Source organism: Salvelinus namaycush, chromosome 20 (assembly GCF_016432855.1).
Source record: "Salvelinus namaycush isolate Seneca chromosome 20, SaNama_1.0, whole genome shotgun sequence".
NCBI lineage: Eukaryota > Metazoa > Chordata > Actinopteri > Salmoniformes > Salmonidae > Salvelinus > Salvelinus namaycush.
In genome coordinates, this window is record NC_052326.1 from 23,114,914 (window position 1) to 23,139,236 (window position 24,323).

The 24,323-nt window shown below is 45.1% G+C and overlaps 1 protein-coding gene across 1 annotated transcript; it reads right to left on the reverse strand.

The window, feature by feature from the left end:
• Positions 1-304: 304 nt before the first annotated feature.
• On the reverse strand, positions 305-23,872 carry LOC120065718 (chromodomain-helicase-DNA-binding protein 5-like). The gene is given in 37 exon segments (XM_039016802.1): positions 305-429; positions 694-820; positions 914-1,077; positions 1,291-1,497; positions 1,910-2,023; positions 3,407-3,571; positions 3,678-3,767; positions 3,911-4,112; positions 4,346-4,431; positions 4,562-4,727; positions 4,981-5,125; positions 5,810-5,943; positions 6,032-6,120; positions 6,270-6,356; positions 7,626-7,800; positions 7,890-8,191; positions 8,618-8,897; positions 9,095-9,219; positions 9,328-9,577; positions 10,011-10,152; positions 10,270-10,443; positions 10,744-10,865; positions 11,115-11,252; positions 11,372-11,572; positions 11,768-11,959; positions 12,054-12,168; positions 12,498-12,629; positions 12,846-13,057; positions 13,273-13,479; positions 13,678-13,896; positions 14,007-14,173; positions 14,327-14,453; positions 14,702-14,793; positions 14,900-15,178; positions 15,535-15,691; positions 15,810-16,049; positions 23,813-23,872. Coding segments are annotated over 37 exon segments (5,994 nt in total). The 5' UTR covers positions 23,858-23,872.
• Positions 23,873-24,323: the final 451 nt, after the last annotated feature.

Consider the following 24,323-nt stretch of genomic DNA (forward strand, 5'->3'; position numbering starts at 1 on the left):
GAGGTCGGGGCGTATGAGGTCGTTTGACTCTCACATCCTAATAGACAGTTCCTCTGCTTGACTCACCAACCTAAGTCATAAAAGCAAATAGCTACTGCAAAGTATGTTGAAGAATCCTTGAAAGATAGAAGTGCAATTGATACGATAGACAGATACATTAGTGTAATGTTCTTAGTGTTATCCTATGATCCATAGACATAGAGCTTCTTTAGGAGTTCTCTGGTGGGTTGATTCTGTAATCATTGATACAGTAGTTGACATCCCTTGGCTTGGCTGACTCCAGATCAGTTTTGGAGTAGATTACCTAATCTTCAATACAGATAACATCACTGGGCTTGCCTGACTTAAGGTCAGGGGTGGTGACATCCCTCAGGTGGTCGCAGGACTTCTTGTCCAAGTGGCTGGATGGGGGTGGGGGGCCATTGGACACTAGAAAGGGGGGAATGATTGGGGGTGGGGTGGGGTGAAGGGATACCAAACAGGGATACCAAACAAAGGGTGCTCAGCAAAAGAGATGACCCAAATAAAATATTTGAAGCTATGTATTCCCTAACATATTATTAGAAAGAGAAGCAGAGCAGTAGATCATCTTACAGTGCTCCCTCTTTTTCAGTTATCATACATTCTGTCCTCGACTGTTCAGCTGAAACATCTTGTATTACAGTTAAAGTCGTGCAGAGATAGGCCACTTACCACTGACATAGGGTCCCAGGGGCATCTGGCTATAGTTGACCATGGCCTCACCTGCAGGCCCCCGGAAACTGCCCCCAAAGCCAGTGCTGTACATCTGGGAACAGGCAAATGAGCCCTGGCCGAACGGCTGGAGGTAGAGTAAACATTTTACACATCCTGTCAATGATGGAATCAACCAAAACTACCTATCACCATAACAGAGCCAATGACAGTACAGTACCTGTTGGGGCGGAGGTTCGTTGCCGCGGCTGGTGAGGCGGCTGAGGATGCTCCTCTCAGACATCTGCAGACGCGAAGACACTGGGGGGATCCGGGACAACATGTTGGGAAGCCGCGTCACATCTGCCTTCATATCACTCAGCAGCTCCTCCAGCTGGTTCAGTACTGGAACGCACACACACACACACACACACAATCACACAGAACAAACACATACACACACACATTCACACACACACACCGTCAATGACGAGAATGCACTAACGTATTCCATCTTATCTACAGTTCATGCAATGCTTAATTATTATTCACCCAGATGTTGAGTTTGTAGACAGTGTTTAAGTCCTGCTGCTGTGTACACACTGGGAGATGACAGACCTTTGTGCAGCACGGCGTTGGCGGGCTTGTTTCCAGCCAGAGACTCCTTGGACAGGTGCTGGTGAGACTCTGCCAGACACTCCACCTCAGCAAAGCGAGTGTTCAGGGCCATGGCCGGGTGGCTAGGGTCCTGGGTCATATTCAGGTACGCTGCCCTCCTCAACTGCTCCTCTATCACCAGAGCCTGCTCTAACAGCTAGGGCAGAGAGGGAGGGAGAGAAATGATATTGAAATTGAGAGAGAGAGAGCGAGAGAGAGAGAGAGAGAGAGAGAGGGTGGTGAGAGAGAGGTGGAGATTGAATGTTGCCTTCAGTAGTCCACTTTTCAGATTCAAGGTGTTCAAAAATGTGTTCGTATGACAGCAATAAGCATTTCACCTTAAAGCGACGAGCCAGGAACTTGTTCTTCATCTCCAGGTAATTTCCCTTGTGCATCTCAGTCTTGAAGGGCTCATTGTGGATGGCATAGCGTGGATCGTTCTGAATGTCCTGCCAGCGGGCATAGCCATGTCTGAGGTTCCCCCGTAAAGGAAAACAAACATGATAAAAGGGCTTCACATCACAAACAGAGAGACCTGCACACTGTGAATTCTGAACAGCTGTGTTAGATGCAGAGGAAGGATACGTTACGATGCCAGCCAGTAGCCAGTAGTCGTGGCGACGGTGCCAGATGTCATACATCTTCCCAGATGACACGGCAGCCCGCTCCTCGTTCTGCCACAGGGTGTGCAGCTCTGAGATATAGTAACACATCAGATCATACATCTACACTATATATACAGAAGTATGTGGACACCCCAGAGACAAACATCGACAGTATAATGGCCTTACTGAAGAGCTCATTGACTTTCAACGTGGCACCGTCATAGGACGCCACCTTTCCAACAAGTCAGTTCATAAAACTTCTGCCCTGCTAGAGCTGCTCCGGTCAACTGTAAGTGCTGTTATTGTGAAGTGGAAATGTCTAGGAGCAACAACAGCTGAAACGCGAAGTGGTAGGCAAGACAAGCTCACAGAACGAGACCGTAGAGTGCTGAAGCGCATAAAAATTGTCTGTCCTCGGTTGCAACACTCTCTACCGAGCTCTAAACTGCCTCTGGAAGCAACGTCAGCACAATAACTGTTCGTGGGAACTTCATGAAATGGGTTTCCATGGCCGAGCAGCCGTACACAAGCCTAAGATCACCATGCGCAATGCCAAGCGTCGGCTGGAGTGGTGTAAAGCTCGCCTCCATTGGACTCTGGACTCTGACAGTCCGAAGGACGAATCTGGGTTTGGCGAATTCCTACCTGCCCTAACGCATAGTGCCAACTGCAAAGTTTGGTGGAGGAGGAATAATGGTCTGGGGCTGTTTTTCATGGTTTGGACTAGGCTCCTTAGTTCCAGTGAAGGGAAACCTTAACGCTAAAGCATACAATGACATTTTAGATGATTCTGTGCATCCAACTTGTGGCAACAGTTTGGGGAAGGCCCTTTCCTGTTTCAGCATAACAATGCCCCCATTCACAAAGCGATGACATACAGAAATGGTTTGTCGAGATCGGTGTGGAAGAACTTGACTGGCCTGCAGAGAGCCCTGAACTCAACCCCATCGAACACCTTTGGGATGAATTGGAAAGCCTACTGCGAGCCAGGCCTAATCGCCCAACATCAGTGCCCGACCTCACTAATGCTCTTGTGGCTGAATTGAAGCAAGTCTGGAGTGCTGTTCTTCCCATTGACATGCTCAATCTCCTGGACCTGGCTACAGACACAACAGTGAGTTAACAATCTAACAACAGAAGACTTGGATTTCTCAACCATTCTAGACTTGTTGTATTTTATTGAATGCATCCTATCTAAAACCAGATGCTAGAGGCAGGGAACCAGCCTTACTCAATCTAAACATAGGCTACAAGACATTTCTCAACCCTGTTAGGATGTAATGTTCCATCATCTAGTGGAAAGCCTTCCCAGAAGAGTGGAGGCTGTTATAGCAGCAAAGGGTGGACCAACTCCATATTAATGCCCACGATTTTGGAATGAGATGTTTGACAAGCAGGTGTCCAAATACTTTTGGTCATGTAGTGTATGTAGTGTTCCTACACCTTAGCTGTTTCTCCCACTCATCCCTCACCTGTGAAGCCTCCGTCGGCAATGTTGAACATGAACCTCATCTTGAAACCATTCTTCTCCAGTAATTCCCTCCTGACCTCCTCCATCTCCTCCTGTGCTTCTTTTTCTCCATTCAGCCGTCCGTCGGGCACAAGCAAGTCCTCGCTCTTGGCCTCGTCTGAAACAACTAAGGAAATGGAACAACTGGCTTACATTTTTGTGGTCCTCTTTCAGCAAAAAGTGTCACTCAAAGAGTGACAAGGTTTTAATGTTTTTCGCTGTTCCGCAAATACCTGGATTCAGTTCCTTCTCCTCAGGTTTGGCTGGGGCAGGATCACTGTCTCCTTTTTCTAAGGACTTCTCTGTCTCTCGACAGGGCTCCGCTAGAGGGTCATTGACAAACAGATGACCACATCAGAACAGAGACATGTCACAACTGATTTTTATGAAGTGGGACAAACCAAAGCCATTACACCAACCATTTACACCTCATTTGATTATAATAACCATGTAATGCACCGCTCACCTTTTGGTGAGCTTTGATTGGACGACAGCTCTGTATGTATGGATGGAGGCTCTTTAGGATTGATGGATGGCTCTATCAGTGCGGAGGGTATGTCTGTCATTTCACTACTCTCCTCTGAGGAGACTGGTTTGTCCTCTGTGCTACCTTTCGCTGTCTCATCACTGTCAGGAGCGATGTCCGTCTTCTCTACCTGGGAAGATGACTCTGTACTAACATGAGTCTGGAGAGACAACCATCACAGATGGAGAGGGAGACAGAGTAAAACTAAAAGGAGACAGGTTACTTTAAAAGGTGACAGTTAGAAAGTTGCATGTGTTTTGTATTATAATGATAATTAAATTAGATGTATGGGGAGATGTATGAAGACAGTAAAGGATAGAGGGATGAGAAGGATAAGAGAGGGGAATAAAGGGACATTTCTGAAGAAGCGTGAACTCTGACCTCCAGTTCTGGTAGCTTCTTGCATTCCTGTTCTGTGGGCTCCTTGTCTTCAGCAGGCCCTGAGATCGAGTCCATCTTCTCTGTAAAAACAGCAAAACAATCACCAACAGTGTCTCTCATTTCCTGTCTAATGAATCTAATGAACTAAGCTGAATTCTGAAACACACACACATACCACACACACTGGAGGGGTGAGGATGTGACTCTGACCTGGTGGGACAGGACTTCCAGGAGGCTGGGGTGTGGCAGCAGGGCTAGCAGGGACGGGGGTGTTGGGGTCAGAGGACAGACTCTCAGTCAGTTTCTTCAGGTCCAGTCCAATAGGGATCAGGTCTGGAGTGCTGTATTTCCCATTGACATGCTCAAACTCCTGGACCTGGATACAGACACAACAGTGAGTTAACAATCTAACAACAGAAGACTTGGATTTCTCAACCATTCTAGACTTGTTGTATTTTATTGAATGCATGCTATCTAAAACCAGATGCTAGAGGCAGGGAACCAGCCTTACTCAATCTAAACATAAGCTACAAGACATTTCTCAACCCAGTTAGGAGGCTAACTTAATGCTTTCTGCTGGGTTTTATTAATGTAACTATGGAGTCATTGGATGACTGGTTGATGTGTACCTTTTTCCTGACCAGAGACATAACCCCAATCCTGGTGAGGACATGCTGGCGGGACAGCCCTTCTCGTGGAACCCCATCTGCAAAGGTCTCCGCCCCGTCTGCCCCGGGCTCACAAAGATGTCTCATGAACAGGGACACGTAGGCCCTAAGAGAGACAGGGTCACATTCATAATGCTAATCAATTTCCGATCATAGTAACAAAGATACTTGAACTGGGGCCTCCCGGGTGGCGCAGTGGTCTAAGACACTGCATCGCAGTGCTAGCTGTGTCACAAGAGATTCTGGGTTCGAGTCCAGGCTCTGTCACAGCCGGCCGCGCCCGGGAGACCAATGGGGTGGCGCACAATTGGGACAGCGTCGTCCGGGTTAGGGGAGGGTTTGGCCGGCAGGGATGTCCTTGTCCCATCGCAGACTAGCGACTCCTGTGGCGGGCCGGACGTAGTGCACGCTGACACGGTCCCAAGATGTACGGTGTTTCCTCAAACACATTGGTGCGGCTGGCTTCCAGGTTAAGTGGGCATTGTGTCAAGAAGCAGTGTGGCTTGGTTGGGTTGGGTTTCGGAGGACGCGCGGCTCTCGGCCTTCGCCTCTCCCGAGCCTGTACGGGTGGTGCAGCAGTGAGACAAGACTGTAACTACCAATTGGATACCACGAAATTGGGGAGAAAAAAGGGAAGAAAAAAAATAACTAAAAAGATACAAAAATAAAAAATAAAAAAACATTTTTATACTTGAACTGACATTGTCTTGCATTTCGTATGGGAGTGAACAGTAGACTGCAGCTGAACCTCAGTTAAAATAACCCTGAGTACAGGAGGAGCTTTAAATACCTGAACTCTTTCTCACTCTTCCCTCTCAGGTCTCTGACTAGCCAGTGAGAGTTGAAGGCGTCCTGAGGAGGCATGCCCCAGCGCATGATAGCGTTGAGGAAGGCCTTCCGCTGACGGGCGTTGAACCCCAGCACCTGGCACAGGGAATTATACCCATTGGTCAAATCAATGTGCATACACACGTTGTCTACTAAATTAAAACCAGAGTGCTTCCTTCCTTACCTCGATGTTGCCCCCTACGCGCGCAAGCAGGGGTGGCAGAGGTTTGTCCCTGTCACTCTTCAGCTGCCTGCGAGAATGCCTGCGCCCACCTATAGAGAAACACCCCCACCATCAGCCAGGTGCCTCAGCAACATCTTATCAATGATAGGTTCCAGGCCCATCTACACAGGACAGAGCAGGCACTGAGAGAGTTAGTTATCTATAACGTAGTGATTACGCAGGTCTCATTGACACCCACCTTCCGGCCTCTCCTCGAAATCTTCGTCCTCGTCCTCGGACCCCACGGAGTACTCGGAATGATTGTCTGAAAGATCATCCTGCCACTCTGAGCCACAGATCAGATCAGAGAGAAACAGCACAGTGCATTCACTTGTGTAGGGGCCTACTGGGGGAGGAGGGGAGGGGGGCTAGCACCGCAGACCGCTACAGTGGGCATGCACACTGACACTACTCCACTACACCACTGGGGGGAAGGCATTCTTTCAAAAAGAAAGTTCTGTCCTCCCAGCCACTACACTGGTGGACTGTGCACTTCATCAACACTTCATGTCTCTGAGTGTGCATTTGCTTTAGATGGGTTTAAATGTTTCCCTTTCAGTCTCAAATGCCTGTTGTTGAACTATGGGGGTAGTGTTTTAAGAGGAACTCTACACAACTTACATACTGTAACGCTATAAGCAATATAAAGCAATCAAGCTTCTAAACGTGCCACTATTTTCAAGCAAGCTGCTATAGTTATGGACACACAGCCAAAGAAAGGTATAGTGTGCCACTCGTGTTACCAGAGGTATATCTAGAGCAGTGGGCTTCAAAGTTGGGGTCGCGGAGGAACTGCAGTGGGGTCGCCAAATAAATAAATGAAAAAGTACATGTTACAAATTATTGTATAGGATCCATATGCAAAGGTATTTGAGAAAGATCATTTGGAAAATACAATTTTATTGAGTAAATGTATTTATTGGTTTCTTTTCCAGATGAAAATGTGATGAATTGTTATTTGTTGATGTAAAAATATAAATTTACCGGTTGTAAGGTTGTGTCATTAGATTTGGGGTGGGGCCACGCAAAATTATTGGGAAACAAATGGGGTCCCCAGAAATTCTGGCCAAAACAAATGGGGTCCCCAATGAAAATGTTTGAATACCACTGTTCTAGAGTGATGCTAAGTTCACTCAAATGTTTTCTAAAAGGAGGGGGACCAATAAGCATAGCATTACTGTTACAGTAAAGGGATACTTCAGGATTTTGGCAATGCAGCCCTTTATCTACTTCCCCAGAGTCAGATGAACTCATGGACCCATTTTTTATACTCTGCATCCAGTATGAAGTAAGTTAGAGGTAGTTTCATGAGCCAATGCTAACTAGCATTAACACAATAACTAAAAGTCTATGGCATCTACTAACATGCTAGCAGTTAATACGTCCAGTCATTGAGTTAGCAATTGCACTAACGCTAGAGACATGAAAATGGTATCCACGAGTTCATCTGACTCTGGGGAAGTAGATTAAGGACTTCATTGCCAAAATCCTGAAGTATCCCTTTAAAGCAGAAGAGAATAGCAGGCTAGAGTGTACAGTACAGTATGAGGCAAACCTTGGTCCTCCTGAGACGTGTCGTTGTAGTTGACCTGCTTGCGGATGCGTTTGCCTTTGCCCAGGTTGCGGGCCAGATCCTCCTGTTGCTGCTCATAATGGTGCCTCAGCAGCTTCTCCCAGTAGTCTGGATCCACATTCTCCTCCTGCTTAATGATCTCCCGCTGGGGCTCCTCCTGAACACACACGCATGCACACAACGTGAGAATACTGAACAAGGATACTCCTGGGTAAACAAAATGGTTAGCTACTACTGAATAAACACTGGTAATCAATGAGAATACAATGAAGAGACTGCTGAATACTCACACATACACACTGTGAGAATACATAACAGAGCCACTCCTAGACATAACAATGCCCATGCTGACTGAGTGTGTGAGTGTGTCCTCACCTCTGCGTCCTCGTCTTTGACCACGTACTGGGCCACCTTGAAGGAGCTGAGGTATTCGTTCATGTTCTGGATCTCAGTGTCCTCCGTGGCATTCTGGCTACGGTCCAGCAGCTTGGAGATGGCATTGTCATCATAGTGAATGACACTGCCCTCATCTCCATCCTTTATGTCCCCTGGAGTAAACACAAGTATCACAATATATCAGAGGGATACAGGCTGGTTTACTTTACATCCATGTCAAATCTAGAAACAATATTAGAAGAATGCAAATTGGTTTAATGTCCAGTTCAAAACTACTATATGTTCCTAGCAAAACAGGTCTGACTTTTCAAACAGAAATGCTAAACCCTTGGGGTGAATTGTATATTGATCCCATACAATAATCCCTACTCAGTTATTTATTTGGCGACCCCACTGCAGTTCCCCCGTGACCCCAACTTTGAAGCCCACTGCTCTAGATATACCTCTGGTATCACGAGTGGCACACTATACCTTTCTTTGGCTGTGTGTCCATAACTATAGCAGCTTGCTTGAAAATAGTGGCACGTTTAGAAGCTTGATTGCTTTATATTGTGACACAGTGTAGTCAGTGTGCGTACCATTATTCTTACAGAGTTTTTGATGGGAACCCATGGCCCGTGCGGCTGCCTCCATCTCGTCCTTGAAGAGCTCCTCGGTGCCGAACTTGAGGATGTCGTCCAGCTCCTGTTTGGACATGGAGCCGGTCTTGGAGCCCAGGCCGGGCCTCACCACCAGGTGGGTCAGCATCATCTTCCTCTTGGCCACCTGGGTGATGCGCTCCTCCACGCTAGCTCGCGTCACAAAGCGATAGATCATCACCTTCTTATTCTGACCTATACGGTGGGCCCTGCTGAATGCCTGCAGCATAGAGATGGAGGGAGGGAAAGAGAGAGCGGCAGAGACAGTTACAGAGTTAGAAATAAAGAAACATAACAGGGAATCAAGGAGGAAGACAAATAGAACGAGGTAACACTGTGAGGGTTATAATGCATTCAGAAGACAGTATACTGTATGTACAGTATGCCTGTGTTAGTCGGTACCATGTCCCACAGTACCTGGATATCGTTGTGAGGGTTCCAGTCTGAGTCGTAGATGATGACGGTGTCTGCCGTGGCCAGGTTGATGCCCAAGCCTCCAGCTCGGGTGGAGAGCAGGAAGCAGAACTGCTGAGCACCCGGTGCTGCAGTAAGAATCAAGGCGCACAGTCAATGAGTGAGTGAGTACGCGAGTGTGAGTGCTGTTTGTGCTGCTCCCTGCTGGAGAAAGACAGAACAGCAGCGTAACTCACCGTTGAAGCGGTCGATAGCCTCCTGTCGTAGTCCCCCTGTGATGCCTCCATCAATGCGTTCATATTTGTAGCCCTCGTATTCCAGAAAGTCCTCAAGCAGATCCAGCATCTTAGTCATCTGGGAGAAGATGAGAACTCTGTGTCCTTCATCTTTGAGTTTCCTTAGCATCTTCTGGAGCAGGGTGAGTTTGCCTGAGGACTTGACCAGCTGGTTCCCATCATAAGAGCCATTGGGTAACACTGGTGCCTCCTGCATATACACAATGAGCAAATAACCCAACAAGAGGCCACAGCCCCTCACACACAGACAGTCAACTCTCACTGATAAACAAACATACCTGCATATTGGCAACCTATCAACTTCTACATTACACACCAGTGGAGGTTGCTGAGGGGAGGACGGCTCATAATAATTGCTGGAATGGAGTGAATGGAATGGTATCAACCACATGGAAACCACGTCTTTGATGTGTTTGATACCATTCCATTCACTCCATTCCAGCCATTATTATGAACCATCCTGCCCTCAGCAGCCTCCACTGATGCACACATTTAGAAACACACAAGTCCTCCTAAACATCAGTCCCTCCCCGCAGCCCTTAGCATGGTCTCCCCCCTCTGCCCTCTCTCCCTCCCTCCTCCCTCTACCCCGAGAGGGATCCCATCTCTCCTCCCTCCCTCACCACGGCTGCCACGGGGAACAGGTAGGGGTGGTTGCAGCACTTCTTCAGGTCCATCATGATGTTGAGCAGGGACACCTGGTTGCCCCCGCCCTTGGAGTTGAGCGCCTCAAAGTTCCGCGTCAGGATAAACTTGTAGTACTTCCTGTGGGTCAGAGGTCAAACATGAAAGGTGGGATTAGGTCTGGGGGAACCACTCTGAAGGGGTTTTATACAGCAATGGGAGGTTCAATAGAAAAGTACTAGAAGAGGACTAACTAACTTCTGCATGGGGCTGAGCTCCACTCGTACAATGAGCTCTGTCTTGGAAGGCATGTTCTTGAAGACGTCAGCCTTCAGTCTCCTGAGCATGTGTGGGCCCAACAGATCATGCAGCTTCTTGATCTGGTCCTCCTTGGAGATGTCTGCAAACTCCTCCAGGAAGCCATCCAGGTTACTGCACACAGAGCGAGCAGACACAGCAAAACGGTTTATAGACACCATTTAAAGACGACACAATCCCCATATGTTCCAGTTGATGTTAAGAGGAGCAACTGACGCTTAAGTGTCCGCCATGGCTTTAGGCTGTACTGTAAGCCTTAGTATGCAGGGATTTGAAAGGAGAACCCTGTGGTAACAATTGAATCTCCCTCAGCATTAGGTCTTTACTCTCTGCTACTGCAGCAGGTAAGAGGCTCAAGAGGCAGGCTGCCAGGCTAATGGATGGCCACAGGAGGAAGTACAGTACAGCTCTTACTTGAATCTCTCTGGGGTGAGGAAGTTGAGCAGGTGAAACAGCTCCTCCAGGTTGTTCTGCAGAGGAGTGCCAGTCAGTAGTAGCTTATAGTAGATCTTATAACCATTGAGAATTCTGAAAAACTGAGGAACAGTGACAGCGACATTAGACACTCAACCAAGCCACAAATAGAGTTGAGTCATAATGCTATACAAGGTTGATGATGTTGGAAGGGAGGAGATAGATAAGATACTGATCATAGATTGTAAAGAAATCAGAATTTGGACCTTAAGAAACGCTATTAGCCAATTTACCGTTCACCAGTGACAAAGAAAATAAAGACCAATTACATCCATTTGTAGAATGCATTGGTTTAATTTGAGGTGGGTTACCTTTGACTGGTTGTTCTTCAGTCTGTGGGCCTCATCCACCACTAGACAGGCCCAGTTAATGGAGCCCAGAATGGTCTGATCGATGGTGATTAGCTCATATGACGTCAGCAACACATGGAACTTGATGGCCGTGTCTTTCTGTCAAGACCAAAACAGAGAGTCTATATATGACCACCACTCTCCTTTGGCCTGTAAATGACATGCTTGTCGATGTTTACTGAGATTCAATACATTGTAAGTGTAGTTTATGGGGATACCTTCATACGGAAGACCTTGCGGCCTGTTTTGACCGCACTGTCCTCGAAGGTGAACTCGTTCTCCCTGATGACCGCCCGGCTTTCTTTGTCCCCAGTGTAGGTCACCACGTAGAAGTCTGGGGCCCACATCTCAAATTCCCTCTCCCAGTTGATGATGGTGGACAGGGGGGCACTGACCAGGTATGGCCCTTTGGAGTGACCCTGAGAGGGGAGGACATGTTTCAGCCATGTTTCAGTCATGACTAAGGACACTATTTGATGATATACACAACAGATATTGCATTACTTTCATCACTACTGATTCTATTGTGTATTGTATTTACTTAATAATGTCATAGAACATTAATACTAAACAAATAGACGCCTGTCCTGTATGAGCCTGTCCTCCTCACCCACCTCCTTGTAGAGTGAGTAGAGGAACACGATGGTCTGGACAGTCTTGCCCAGGCCCATCTCGTCTGCTAGGATAGTGTCTGTGCCCTGTGCCCAGGAGAACCGTAACCAGTTCAACCCCTCCAGCTGGTATGGGTGTAGGGTTCCCCCAGTGGCATTGATGTACCAGGGTTGATGTTCAAACTTGATGGTAGGCTAGTGATGGAGAAAGAACAGCCAGAGGTGTATCAGCTTATTGTTAAGCCAATAGTACAGTATGTTTTAGTCCCTAGTAAGGATTCCCACTCACATCTATAATTGGAGCGTTAGGAGGGATTTCTCTCTCCCTCCTCTTCTCCTCCTCTTTGCCCTTCTTTCCCTTTCTCACAACTAAAGGGCGCTGGTCGTCACCAATCATCTGCTCCCTGTCAAATCACAGGAGACGTCAACAAACAGTCTACTCAGGTTGTGAAATCATGGGAAATATGTTTGTCTGTATGTGCATGCGTAAGAGAGAGAGAAAGAGAGATACAGTGAAAGAGAGAGAGACAGAGAGAGAGACTTCTTTGAGTGTAATATTTACTGTTCATTTATATTGTTTATTTCACTTTTGTATATTATCTACTTCACTTGCTTTGGCAATGTTAACATATGTTTCCCATGCCAATAAAGCCCCTTGAATTGAATTGAATTGAATTGAGAGAGAGAGAGAGAGAGAGAGAGAGAGAGAGAGAGAAAAGAGTTCTGAGCTGACCTGTGGTCCCAATAGGAGTGTTTGGCGTTGTGATACTCAGGGACGTCAAAGTCATCCACCTCCCAGGTGCACTGGTCATAGGGCAGGTCTCTCCACTTGATCAGGTAGTGCACATCCCCATCCTTATCATAACTGTAGGGAACGCAAGGAACAATGACAATCACAACTCTGGGAGCTTCAGAATACAAAAGGAAAGGTTGCAATTACATAGTTCAAACCTGGGACAAAAATGTATGGTTGAGAATCCTGTCTCGAGTTTATTCCACTGTATATCAAGTGCTGAGCGTGAGTCTGGGTGAGAGAATGTCCCGACAGGGAGAGGAAGGTGTGTGTGTCTGGGGTGGGCACCTGTGGTTGAGGATCCTGTGGATGACCATCCACTCTGGCTTGATGCCGTAGCGGTAGAATCTCTCCTCCATGGCAGCGTACTGCGGGTCTTTACTCTTCCTCTTCTCGTTGTTCAGCTCCTCCTCCCCAGAGCCGTAGTCGTACGGAGGGGGCTCGTCCATGTCGTTCTTACGCTGGTAGTTACGGTACATCACCGCATGGTACAGCTCCAACTGCACACACCACAAACAAGACCATGGCTTAACCAACGATGCTGCAGAAAATTCTTGTCGTATTTGTGACAATGTGCTGTAGCAAATGTAGAGTCTTGTAACTTCTGCAAACTAGATTTTTAAAGTGAGAGTAAGCCAGTATATTTGACCATGGCTGACTTTCAAACACTGACAAACCCCTCAGCAGCAGTCAAACAGACAAATGTGTGTCTCACCTGCAGTTCACTGACCCAGGAGCAGTGCCAGTAGGAGAGACCAGCCCACTTGACAAACAGCTCCCTCTCCGGGTGGCCCTTCAGGGGGGGCTTTACCAGCGGGTCCACAGTCTCTCCATTGGGGCCAGGGGGCACCTCCATGGGTAAGGGGGGATCCCCCCAAATCCAGTGGAGAATCCTCTGTACCTTCCCCTTCGGAGGTGGGCACTAGAGGGGAAAAGAGAGTTGTGTGAGACAGCATGGTATTATCTCTCTGTTCTCTCTTGGGAGCCTGCACAGAGAATGACACTTTCATTTTGTTTCCAGCAGTCAATTTGAATAATGGAGAGCCAAGTGCATTCTCACAAATAACATGGTTCACCAACTGGATCATCACACTGACTGGTGGGAGAACTTGTCACTCACCATGCAGCGTGGGCACAGCCACTCCCCATTGGGTATCTCAGGCAGTGGAGGGTTGAGGCAGTGGATATGGTAGGAGGAGGGGCAGGTGTCACAGCACAGCAGCTCCCCTCCGTCTTTACACACTCTGCAGAACTCCAGGTGGTCGTCCTCTTCCTCAACCGCAACCTCCTCTTCCTCATCGTCATCATCTTTGGCCTCCCACTGGATGCCCTCCTTCTCCTGAATGCACAGATGGGGGATAGTGATAATGTATATTTTTCTACAATGTGATAGTGATGATGCACTTCTGTTGTGTTTAGTGATAGTCCAGGTAAAGGTGTACTACTTACACAGTGGGGGCAGCTCCACTTGCCCTCAGGAGCTTTCTCCAGCTCAGGGTCCAGACACACCAGGTGATAGGCTTTGGGACAGGTGTCACACAGGATGATCTCCCCTCCCTGCTGGCACACCTCACAGTAGTCCTGGTGGTCTGTCTCATAGCCGTCCCCATCCTCTCCTGAACACAAGACAGGAAACACAGATAAAAGTAAATGTAGTCTTCACACACACAGCAGTAACAGTCATTAGGTTATGAGGGTTATGAAAAGGTAGGAGGATATACAGTATAAACTAGTGGACCTGGTTAGTGTAGATAACGGACATAGCATACTTTTCCTTTTTTTCCGACCCTTCCGGGCTTTCTTCTTGGCATTCCCCGAGGTATCAGAGCGCACCGAGGCACTGTGGATGCTGACATCATCAAAGTCCGACTCCTCCAGCCCAAAGTCCTCCTCACTCTGCCAACAGACACGAGTCATTCACAACCACACAGTCAATCAGCAATGAGAGCCAATAACGTTCACACACAAGTTTGGACATAAAACCCTAAAATGAGTATTTTGGGTGCTGTATAACTAAGACAATAAGCACATACACTGTACCTCATCCATTCCTGAGTGTGGGAAGAACAATCTAGTGTATCTTCTCAAGTCATAGTTATGTGACTGAAGGTAAGAAAGGAGACGTGTGCCGCTCCAAACCTTACCGAGGATGCTTTCTTCTTTGATTTGGTCTTCTTCCCTTTACTTTTCTTCTTTACCTCCTTTACAGTCTTTGTTTTCCGTCGAACCCCAGGCCCTATAGGACAACAACATCCAGCACAGGCCAGAGAGGTATAGAGGGTACTTTATTAGTACATTTCAATACATACTGATATACAGAATTATTTAATGACAGCCCTTACCCTTTCCATCTTTGGTTTTGGCTTTTCTGATTTGCCCAGGCTGAGAACTTGACAGTGTAGTGATCTCTTTGACAGAGGTGGGCGAGGCAACGGTGACCGTTTCCACGGCAGCAGCCACGGCAGCAGCCACAGCAGTTGCAGAGGTGCCTTTGAAGGGGTTGTTAGCGCTGAACTCTCGCCACTTGGCCCCTAACACTGTCATCATCTTTGACATGGGGATCTTAGGGTTCTTCTTGGCAATAAGTGGCCTGAGGAAAGTCAGGGAAAGAACACTGTAATCTTACTATCTTGTTATTTTCTTAGTTAATTATATACTGTAACAATCTGCACTAGAGTGACTTTTATTCACCAGAACTAGTAGTGACCCATCTGTGTGACATCCCCTCTGTGTTGTGTGAGTACTTTGATTGTGATTTGTCAACCAATGTCTTGTGGTTCGGCACATTGGTCTCTCTGAGATTCTCGGTCAATGCATTCAGTCTCTGAGCTTCCAGGCTGTCACACACAGCCACAACATCTCTCTCTCTCTCTCTCTCTCTCTCAAACAGTCCAGTGTTCACCACACGGCTCCAGTTTCTCTATACAGTTTTTATTTGGATATATTCAAACTACAACTAAGCTACACATCCATAGACAAGAAAGGCAGTAAATGATGATCCTACATGTACAGTACCTGAGGAACTGGCTGAAGGCCTTGTAGTTGGTGAGGGTTGTATAGTCCTCCTCTGTGAAGCCATACTGCACATCCTCCAGACCCCACTCCTGCATCAGCTGGCTGGACGACTTGGGCTCCTGGGGCACAACAACACTGAAGTAAGAGTTCAGTCTATAAATCCACTAAGGCCCCAAATAATATCAAATACATATCAAACTAAACAGAGATGTTTTAACAGAGGCACTCTTACAGTACCTTATTATTTTCATCATCTTCGTCATCATCATCATCGTCATCCTCCTCCTCCTCTTCTCTCTTCTTCCGTTTGGGTTTCTTCTCCTTAGGTTTCTTCTTCTTCTTTGTGGTAGGGGCGTAGGTGCTGCTCTCGCTCTCTGAGCCAATCTCTGGACCCTGCAGTGGACGGTCATCCTCCCGCTCAGGGGCCTGCTCCTTCAAGTCACTGCCACCACCTCCTACTCCTCCACCTCCTCCTCCCTGTCACACACACAGATACAACATTGTTTATCATCTCAATGCTATCATTACTTTCCCATATAATCTCACCCCCTCTGCCTGTCAATCATTCAGGAGACATTTGATGCACAGACAATGAGTCAGCAAATATCACTAACATACAGAGTCTGTACTTGAAGAGGAAAGTCCCCCATACCATCTGGATAATGATGACCATTTGTAACCGTTTCAGGAAGCTAGGCGTATGTCGCACGTCACTACTTCACAGAAAACGCATTTGAACGTAAACATTTGTTTTTTATCAAAATGCTTTTTTGGCAGAAATGCCTTCTGGAACATGTGAACTTTCATGTGCCTTAATAACAAACGTGTATGCCACCTGTAAATATTAATAAAACGGTTAAATTACGAGCCTAGTTGGTTTAGCCACAGAAAAAGCCAGGAACCTTCCCACTAGCCATGATTGGCTGAGATAATGGATGGGCTGGACATGCCGGGAGATGAGTTCAAATTGGTCTGCCACGTAGCCCACGTCTGCCTATAACATGAGCTTCTCAGTGTGGGGCGGCAGGTAGCCTAGTGGTTAGAGCATTGGACTAGTAACTGAAAGGTTGCAAGATCGAATCCCTGAGCTGACAAGTTAAAAAGCTGTCGTTCTGCCCCTGAACAAAACAGTTAACCCACTGTTCCTAGGCCATCATTGAAATTAAGAATTTGTTCTTAACTGACTTGCCTAGTTAAATAATTTTAAAATGTATGGATAATCCTTGCTACTGTGGATTTTTTGAAAAATATAATGTTAGAAATGGAGAAATGCAAAAGTGTTGCTACTGCTCTCAACAACAATGCTCCCCTGAATTTAGCAGGCGCTATTGACAGTGGGGAAAAGTTGTGATGGACTGCTTTATGCACAGGGTCAGTGAGAACCGGAGTGACTTGACACAATGGGCCAAACAAGCTGTAGCTCCAAAACAAAATGGAAACGACACAGCTAGACATCTTACTTAGTTAAAGCGGTTCCAGTCTGCCGTGAAGCAGACTGTAACCATGTATACGGGTAAGAGTCTAGCTAAATTGTCAGGTATTATAAGTTTCTAATTTTGTCAGAAAGTCGTTTTCATTGCAAGTTAAAGCGTACTGTTCACTAGCTAGCAAACATTAGCTTGCTGGCTCACTATCTACGTGTATGATCTGTGTAGTAATATTATTTGTATCTCAGAAAGCTATTTGCATTGCTATTTATAGCCTAATGTTACAGTAGCTAACATTGAAGTTAGTTGGTTAGCTTTAGCTACCTGCAGATTCCCACAACAGCATTTCATGCATGGTGGCTACCTATGATAATCAATTTGTACCGTAAGGGTTGGGATTATAGTTCATTGTTTAGCTAGCTAACTAGCTACATGCCAAAACAAAAGACTTCACTTCGCCAGATGATTACATGATCCATCAAGTTAGCCAGGTGTGTCTGGGGGTGATTATGGCCATCTATTGTATTTCATGAACATGCATACATGTTTAGACAATAATGACCTTAGCTAGATGTGGCTGGGGGGTAGGTATAGCATTTTGTTCGCATGACCCATTATTTACACAAATGTGTCTGGGTAAGCATCATCTAATAATTATATAAAATTATATATTTTTATCTGGAAACTTTCTATTTTTGATAGCTACTATGCAAATATGCAAGTAACCATTTCACTATACCGTTTACACCTTCTGTATCCTGTGCATGTTACAAACAAACATGGAATTTATTTGATATACTGTGTGTTTACCAGAGATGGTAAAGTGAAGAACAACATGACCTGCACCAAAGTTAGATTGGGATATAGGCCAAGAACTAGATCAATTGTATTTTTACTAGAGGTCGACCGATTAATCGGCATGGCCGATAAATTAAGGCTGATTTCAAGTTTTCATAACAATCGGTAATCTGCCTTTTTTGACGCCGATTATATTGAAGTCCACGAGGAAACTGCATGGCAGGCTGACGACCTGTTATGCGAGTGTAGCATCAAAAGAACCTGGTGGCTGCAAGGAGCCACGGTAAGTTGCTAGCTAGCATTAAACTTATCTTATAAAAAACAATCAATCTTAAAATAATCACTAGTTAACTACACATGGTTGATGATATTACTATGTTAACTAGCTTGTCCTGCGTTGCATATAATCAATGCGGTGCCTGTTAATTTATCATCGAATCGCAGCCTACTTCAACTACGCTAAATGGGTGACGATGTAACAAAAGCGCATTCGCGTAAAAAGCACAATCGTTGCACAAATGTACCTCACCATAAACATCAATGCCTTTCTAAAAATCAATACACAGAAGTATATATTTTTAAACCTGCATATTTAGTGAAAAGAAATTAATGTTAACCTTTTCTCAATAGGGGGTGCTGTTGGCACTTTGTAATAATTTTGTTCCCAAATTAAACTGCCTCGTACTCAATTCTTGCTCATACAATATGCATATTATTATTACTATTGGATAGAAAATACTCTCTAGTTTCTAAAACCGTTTGAATTATATCTGTGAGTAAAACAGAACTCGAGTTGGAGCATTTTTCCTATGAGGATGTGAGAATGCTGTTATATCAGTTTATATCAGTATATTGCGATTTTCGGGTATTTATTTGTGCTGCGTTCTAGGGACTTGGGCACGTCTGGCCCACATGGCTAATGTTTACTGCTAATTCCAACGTTGAAGACTACATTCTACAACCGAGCAACGATTCTTTTGGACAAAGGACACCTTGCCCAAGATTCTGATGGAAGCACATCAAAAAGTAAGAACTATTTATGATGTTAATTCGTTGTTCTGTTGAAAAATGTAAAATGCATATTCCGCCATTAATTTCGGTGCGGTCTCGCTTTAACGCACGCTGTATGTCGTAGTAACGTTAATTTTAAAAATCTAACACAGCGATTGCATTAAGAACTAATGTATCTTTCATTTGCTGTCCAACCTGTATTTTTTAGTCAAGTTTATGATTAGTTATCGATTAGAATAGGTGCCTCTCCCAAGATTTCTCCCGACATTTTGTTTGCATTTTGGCTACTATTCTCATTGTATAACCACGATTTGTGCCGCTAAATATGCACATTTTCGAACAAACTCTATATGTATTGTGTAATATGATGTTATAGGACTGTCATCTGAAGAAGTTTGAGAAGGTTAGTGAAAAAATGTATATCTTTTGCTGGTTTATACGTTATCGCTATTTTTGGCTTGAATCAATGCTGTTGTGTGGTTGGCTATTGTAGTAAGCTAATATAATGCTATGTTGTGTTTTCGCTGTAAAACACTTAAAAAATCTGAAATATTGGCTGGATTCACAAGATCTTTGTCTTTCATTTGCTGTACGCTGTGTATTTTTCAGAAATGTTTTATGGTGAGTATTTAGGTAATTCACGTTGCTCTCTGTAGTTATTCTAGTCGCTTTGGTGAGAGTTGTGATGGTGGCTGCAATGGTAAACTATGATTTATACCTGAAATATGCACATTTTTCTAACAAAACATATGCTATACAATAAATATGTTATCAGACTGTCATCTGATGAAGTTGTTTCTTGGTTAGTGGCTATTTATATCTTTATTTGGTCGAATTTGTGATAGCTACCTATGCAGGAAAAAAATGGTGGAGTAAAAAAAGTTGTGTCTTTTGCTAACGTGGTTAGCTAATAGATTTACATATTGTGTCTTCCCTGTAAAACATTTTAAAAATCAGAAATGATGGCTGGATTCACAAGATGTGTATCTTTCATCTGGTGTCTTGGACTTGTGATTTAATGATATTTAGATGCTAGTATTTACTTGTGACGCTATGCTAGGCTATGCTAGTCAGCTTTTTTACTGATGGGGGTGCTCCCGGATCCGGGATTGGGAGGAAGTAGAAGTTAACAGGCAATATTAACTAGGGAAATTGTGTTACTTCTCTTGCGTTCAGTGCAAGCAGAGTCAGGGTATATGCAACAGTTTGGGCCGCCTGTCTCGTTGCGAACTGTGTGACCGTAATTAATTTGCCAGAATTTTACATAATTATGACATAACATTGAAGGTTGTGCAATGTAACAGCAATATTTAGACTTAGGGTTGCCACCCGTTTGATAAAATACGGAAAGGTTCCGTATTTCACTGAAGGAATAAATGTTTTGTTTTCGAAATTATAGTTTCTGGATTTGACCATTTTAATGATCAAAGGCTCGTATTTCTGTGTTTATTATATTATAATTAAGTCTATGATTTGATATTTGATAGAGCAGTCTGACTGAGCGCTGGTAAGCAGCAGCAGGCTCGTAAGCATTCATTCAAACAGCACTTTACTGCGTTTGCCAGCAGCTCTTAGCAATGCTTGAAGCACAGCGCTATTTATGACTTAAAGCCTATCAAAGCCCGATATTAGGCTGGCAATACTAAAGTGCCTATAAGAACATCCAATATTCAAAGGTATATGAAATACAAATGGTATAGAGAGAAATAGTCGACGCGTCATAATTCCTATAATAACTACAACCTAAAACTTCTTAACTGGGAATATTGAAGAACTGGGAATATTGAACCACCAGCTTTCATATGTTCTCAGGAACTTAAACGTTAGCTTTTTTACATGGCACATATTGCACTTTTACTTTCTTCTCCAACACTGTGTTTTTGCATTATTTAAACCAAATTGAACATGTTTCATTATTTATTGCAGACTAAATAGATGTTATTTATGTATTATATTAAGTTAAAATAAAAGTGTTCATTGTTCATTCAGTATTGTTGTAATTGTCATTATTACAAATATATATAAAAATCAGCCGATTAATAGGTATCGGCTTTTTTTGGTCCTCCAATAATCTGTATCGGTATCGGCGTTGAAAAATCATAATCGGTCAACCTCTAATTTTTACCTGGAGTTTTGCCTTATTTTAGGCTACTACTTTCCACTGTAGTCTTGAAATCTTTGGTTGTTTCCTACAATACCTTACTCAGTATGTTTAGCACATGGCCTCATATGTAAATCCTTAAAGAGATGGGTGGGGCTAATGCTTAAGAGTGTGAATGATGCTGAATGGGTGTAGACAAAGAAGAGCTCTCCAGTAGGGCCATTTTCTAAAAAGTGCAGTTACAATTTTATCAACTTTCAAAGCAGAATTACTTTCCCATTGTTCCTCAACTGCAGTGTATCATACACCATTTTGTAGCTGAGTCTCTACTTTTATCCAATGTAAGAAACACCATTTCAAATGCTGCTATATAAGACGGAATCGAGGTGGTCAGTCACATTTCATCAATTGAATATCTAGCACCCAGCTTGTTGAGAGCTCCATAGAAGTCATGATCAGAGGCTTGTTCACCTCTAAACTGGCTGCTGCTTACACAGAGAACTGCAACAACACAGCAACATACACCTTGAGCGTCTGCTCAATCACATCTCCCCCTCCCAGCCACAGTCAATAAGACTAGGGCAGGTATTGTCTCCTTCTATTGTCTCCATGGCCTCGCTATGGCAACATCTGGAAGGCTACACAGATGTACGTTTATAGATAAAGTGTATGAGTGAGCACTGGCTATGGGTTGTGTGTGTGTGTGTGTGTGTGTGTGTGTGTGTGTGTGTGTGTGTGTGTGTGTGTGTGTGTGTGTGTGTGTGTGTGCGTGTGCATGAAAGAGCTGTGTGCAGCTTGTTGCCTGTTGCACTATAGGCCTGTGTGGATCCATGGAGAGACTCGCAGGCGTCTCGCTCTGTGGCGCAGGGGAAAGGCACACGTTGCCGCAGCGCCCGCCAACCCCACCGCCAGCCCGTCTGTGTTGCCATGGCGACCAACCCGTGCAGAGTCTGGAGCTCTCTCTCTCTTACCCTCTCTCTCTCTTACCCTCACTCTATAGCAGCAGCAGCCAATGAAACGGTGCCATCCAATCAGACACGTTTGCATAACGAGCTTGTTATGCAGAGGCCTGTGGTTGCAGAGCCTGTGTTCCAGCACCCGTCTAGACAAATCTCATTTATGCATACGGAGAAGGAGAGAGAATGAGTTTGGAGGGAGGTCCAAATTAAAAAGGGTGGGGGGGTGGTGGAAGTAGTAGAAGCAGAGAAGCAGAACCTCCGTTAATCTAGAGAGATAAACTGCAGAGAAGTGACTTAACCCAACCACTGACGGCACACACAGGGTTGAATGTTACACAAACACATCACAGGATACATAAGACCAGCGTGGAAAGAAAGAGGAGGACTCTTCTGGGAGATCATGAAAAATAAATAAAGTCCTAAAGCATAACCAAATTGTTTATTCCTATATATAATGCCTTCCCTTTGGTATCAACTTCATTTCTGTTCAGCATCTAGTTTCAGTACTAAATTAAATTAGTACATACTAATTGTATAATGTGCAACCATTATGAATGTCAGATTGAATACACAAACTTCACATCCTAACGATACCATAAACACCCAACGGCGTACAATTGTACAGTGCAACAGGGGGGAAAACACTGCTGACTATCAACACGCAGTCCCCCCTAAAGGGATTTCTCTCCTTAAAACTGATCTAGCCAGTCATCAGTACTAACAGCTCTCCTGTGGTGTGCTTGGGTCCTGCTAGAGGGAGTCTGAGCACTGCTTGCTTTCTCAGCTCTGAGACTGACCTGGGGGAGAGAGGCCCACTCACAGGGCTGTAACCTCCATTGATCCGTGGCCTATGTCTGACAGTAGACTTTGGGGAGAGATTGTAAGTGAATAACAGCTAGTAGTGGTTTCCCTTAACAGAGAGTGCTGCCTGATAAACACGTACAGTGTACTGTCTAGCAGAGCTTGTGAACTGAGCATGGAAAGAGAGCGGTATGGAGAGAAAGAGTGTGTGAGAGAGAGGAAAGAGACAGGGAGACCCCTCATTAGCACAGCGGGGTCCAATGCTCAGTGTTTATCGTGGCCAGCCAAAGGGCCGGTGACAGGCTAGCCACCAGAGCTCCTCACAGTGCAGCTGGCAGCCCTGGACAGGGACATCCCTGCTCTGTCACCGCCACAGTTCAGAACACTGATCAACCGCGAACACAAGCAGGGGACACACAAATGAGAAACAGGCACCGCAAAGCCAACACAAACTGTATAAAGAGCAAGGCCCTCAAATGGCAGAGGGATGTTTTACACACTTTCCTCTGGCTCACTGTCACTGTGTTGCACCAAACATTTTCCCCTGACTTCACTATGATGTCTTTCAAGGCACACTTGTGGTTAACCTCAAATAGCCAAGAATCTAAGGAGCAGTCATGGAAACAAATAAAATGCAGGAGTGGTTTGTTGTCTGTTTTGATATATGGTGGTGGTGTGGTAGATGGAGAGCCTCAGCTCAGTGCTGCTGTTTAAAGCCTGTTGTCTGAATGCCAGGAACTAATGCCTGGTAGAGTTCAGCTGTCAGAATAGCTCTGTCACAATGTTGTTGTTGGAACCTACTGGCACACGCTCTAGCACTCCTGAGCGACCGCCCATTTTGACTGCCACAGGGACAGGCGCTTCTCCTGATCCACAATCTACACTCGCACTCAAAGCCCACAGCTTACACTGGCACTCACGCTGGCACTGGTGCCAAGTGCCCCTAAGCCAAAGACACTACTGTTTCTCCTTGAAATTAGAGAATAGTCCAAGAAACCAAATGTACCCCAGTAAAGAAATAAAGAGTTCAATCCCAGCCAATATAAATGGCTGCTCAAGGACTACAGTATATGGGACAACATCTACTGTAGCTTTTTAGAGGTTCTGTGTTATTGTGCATGATTGTAATCTGATAGAGTTTACCTCCTTTTTCCTCTTCTTGACTTTGGGCATCTTCCCCTCCTTCATCTTTTTGAGTTTCTTCTTCTTCTGTTGTTTGAGGGAGTCGTTGTCAGTGAAAAAGCTGTCCAGAGGTGTGAGCGGGACAGTGTTATGTTGACCCTCCTCATCCTCATCTAGACACACACAAACACAAACATGGCCTTCAGAACCACATGATACAAGTATTCACAACTTTGACTCTTATTGTAACATATACAGATTTCATGGGGCTTCTGTTAGTCATCACTTTACCGTCCTCCCCTTTTACCTTATATCCTGTTGGCCAGGCAAGACTCAAACCTTAACCTAGTGGGCTGCTAGTTCTCTTTCAATTGTATTGTCTCAATATTGTTGTATACATATAAGCATGCTGACAACAGTGTATAACGGTGCTCCAGACTTCAATGCTGCCATAGTGGGTCACAGAGGAGTAAGAGAGACAGCAGGGCCAGGGAGACTGCCTTAGACAGTAGACAGTACATCACTATAAAGA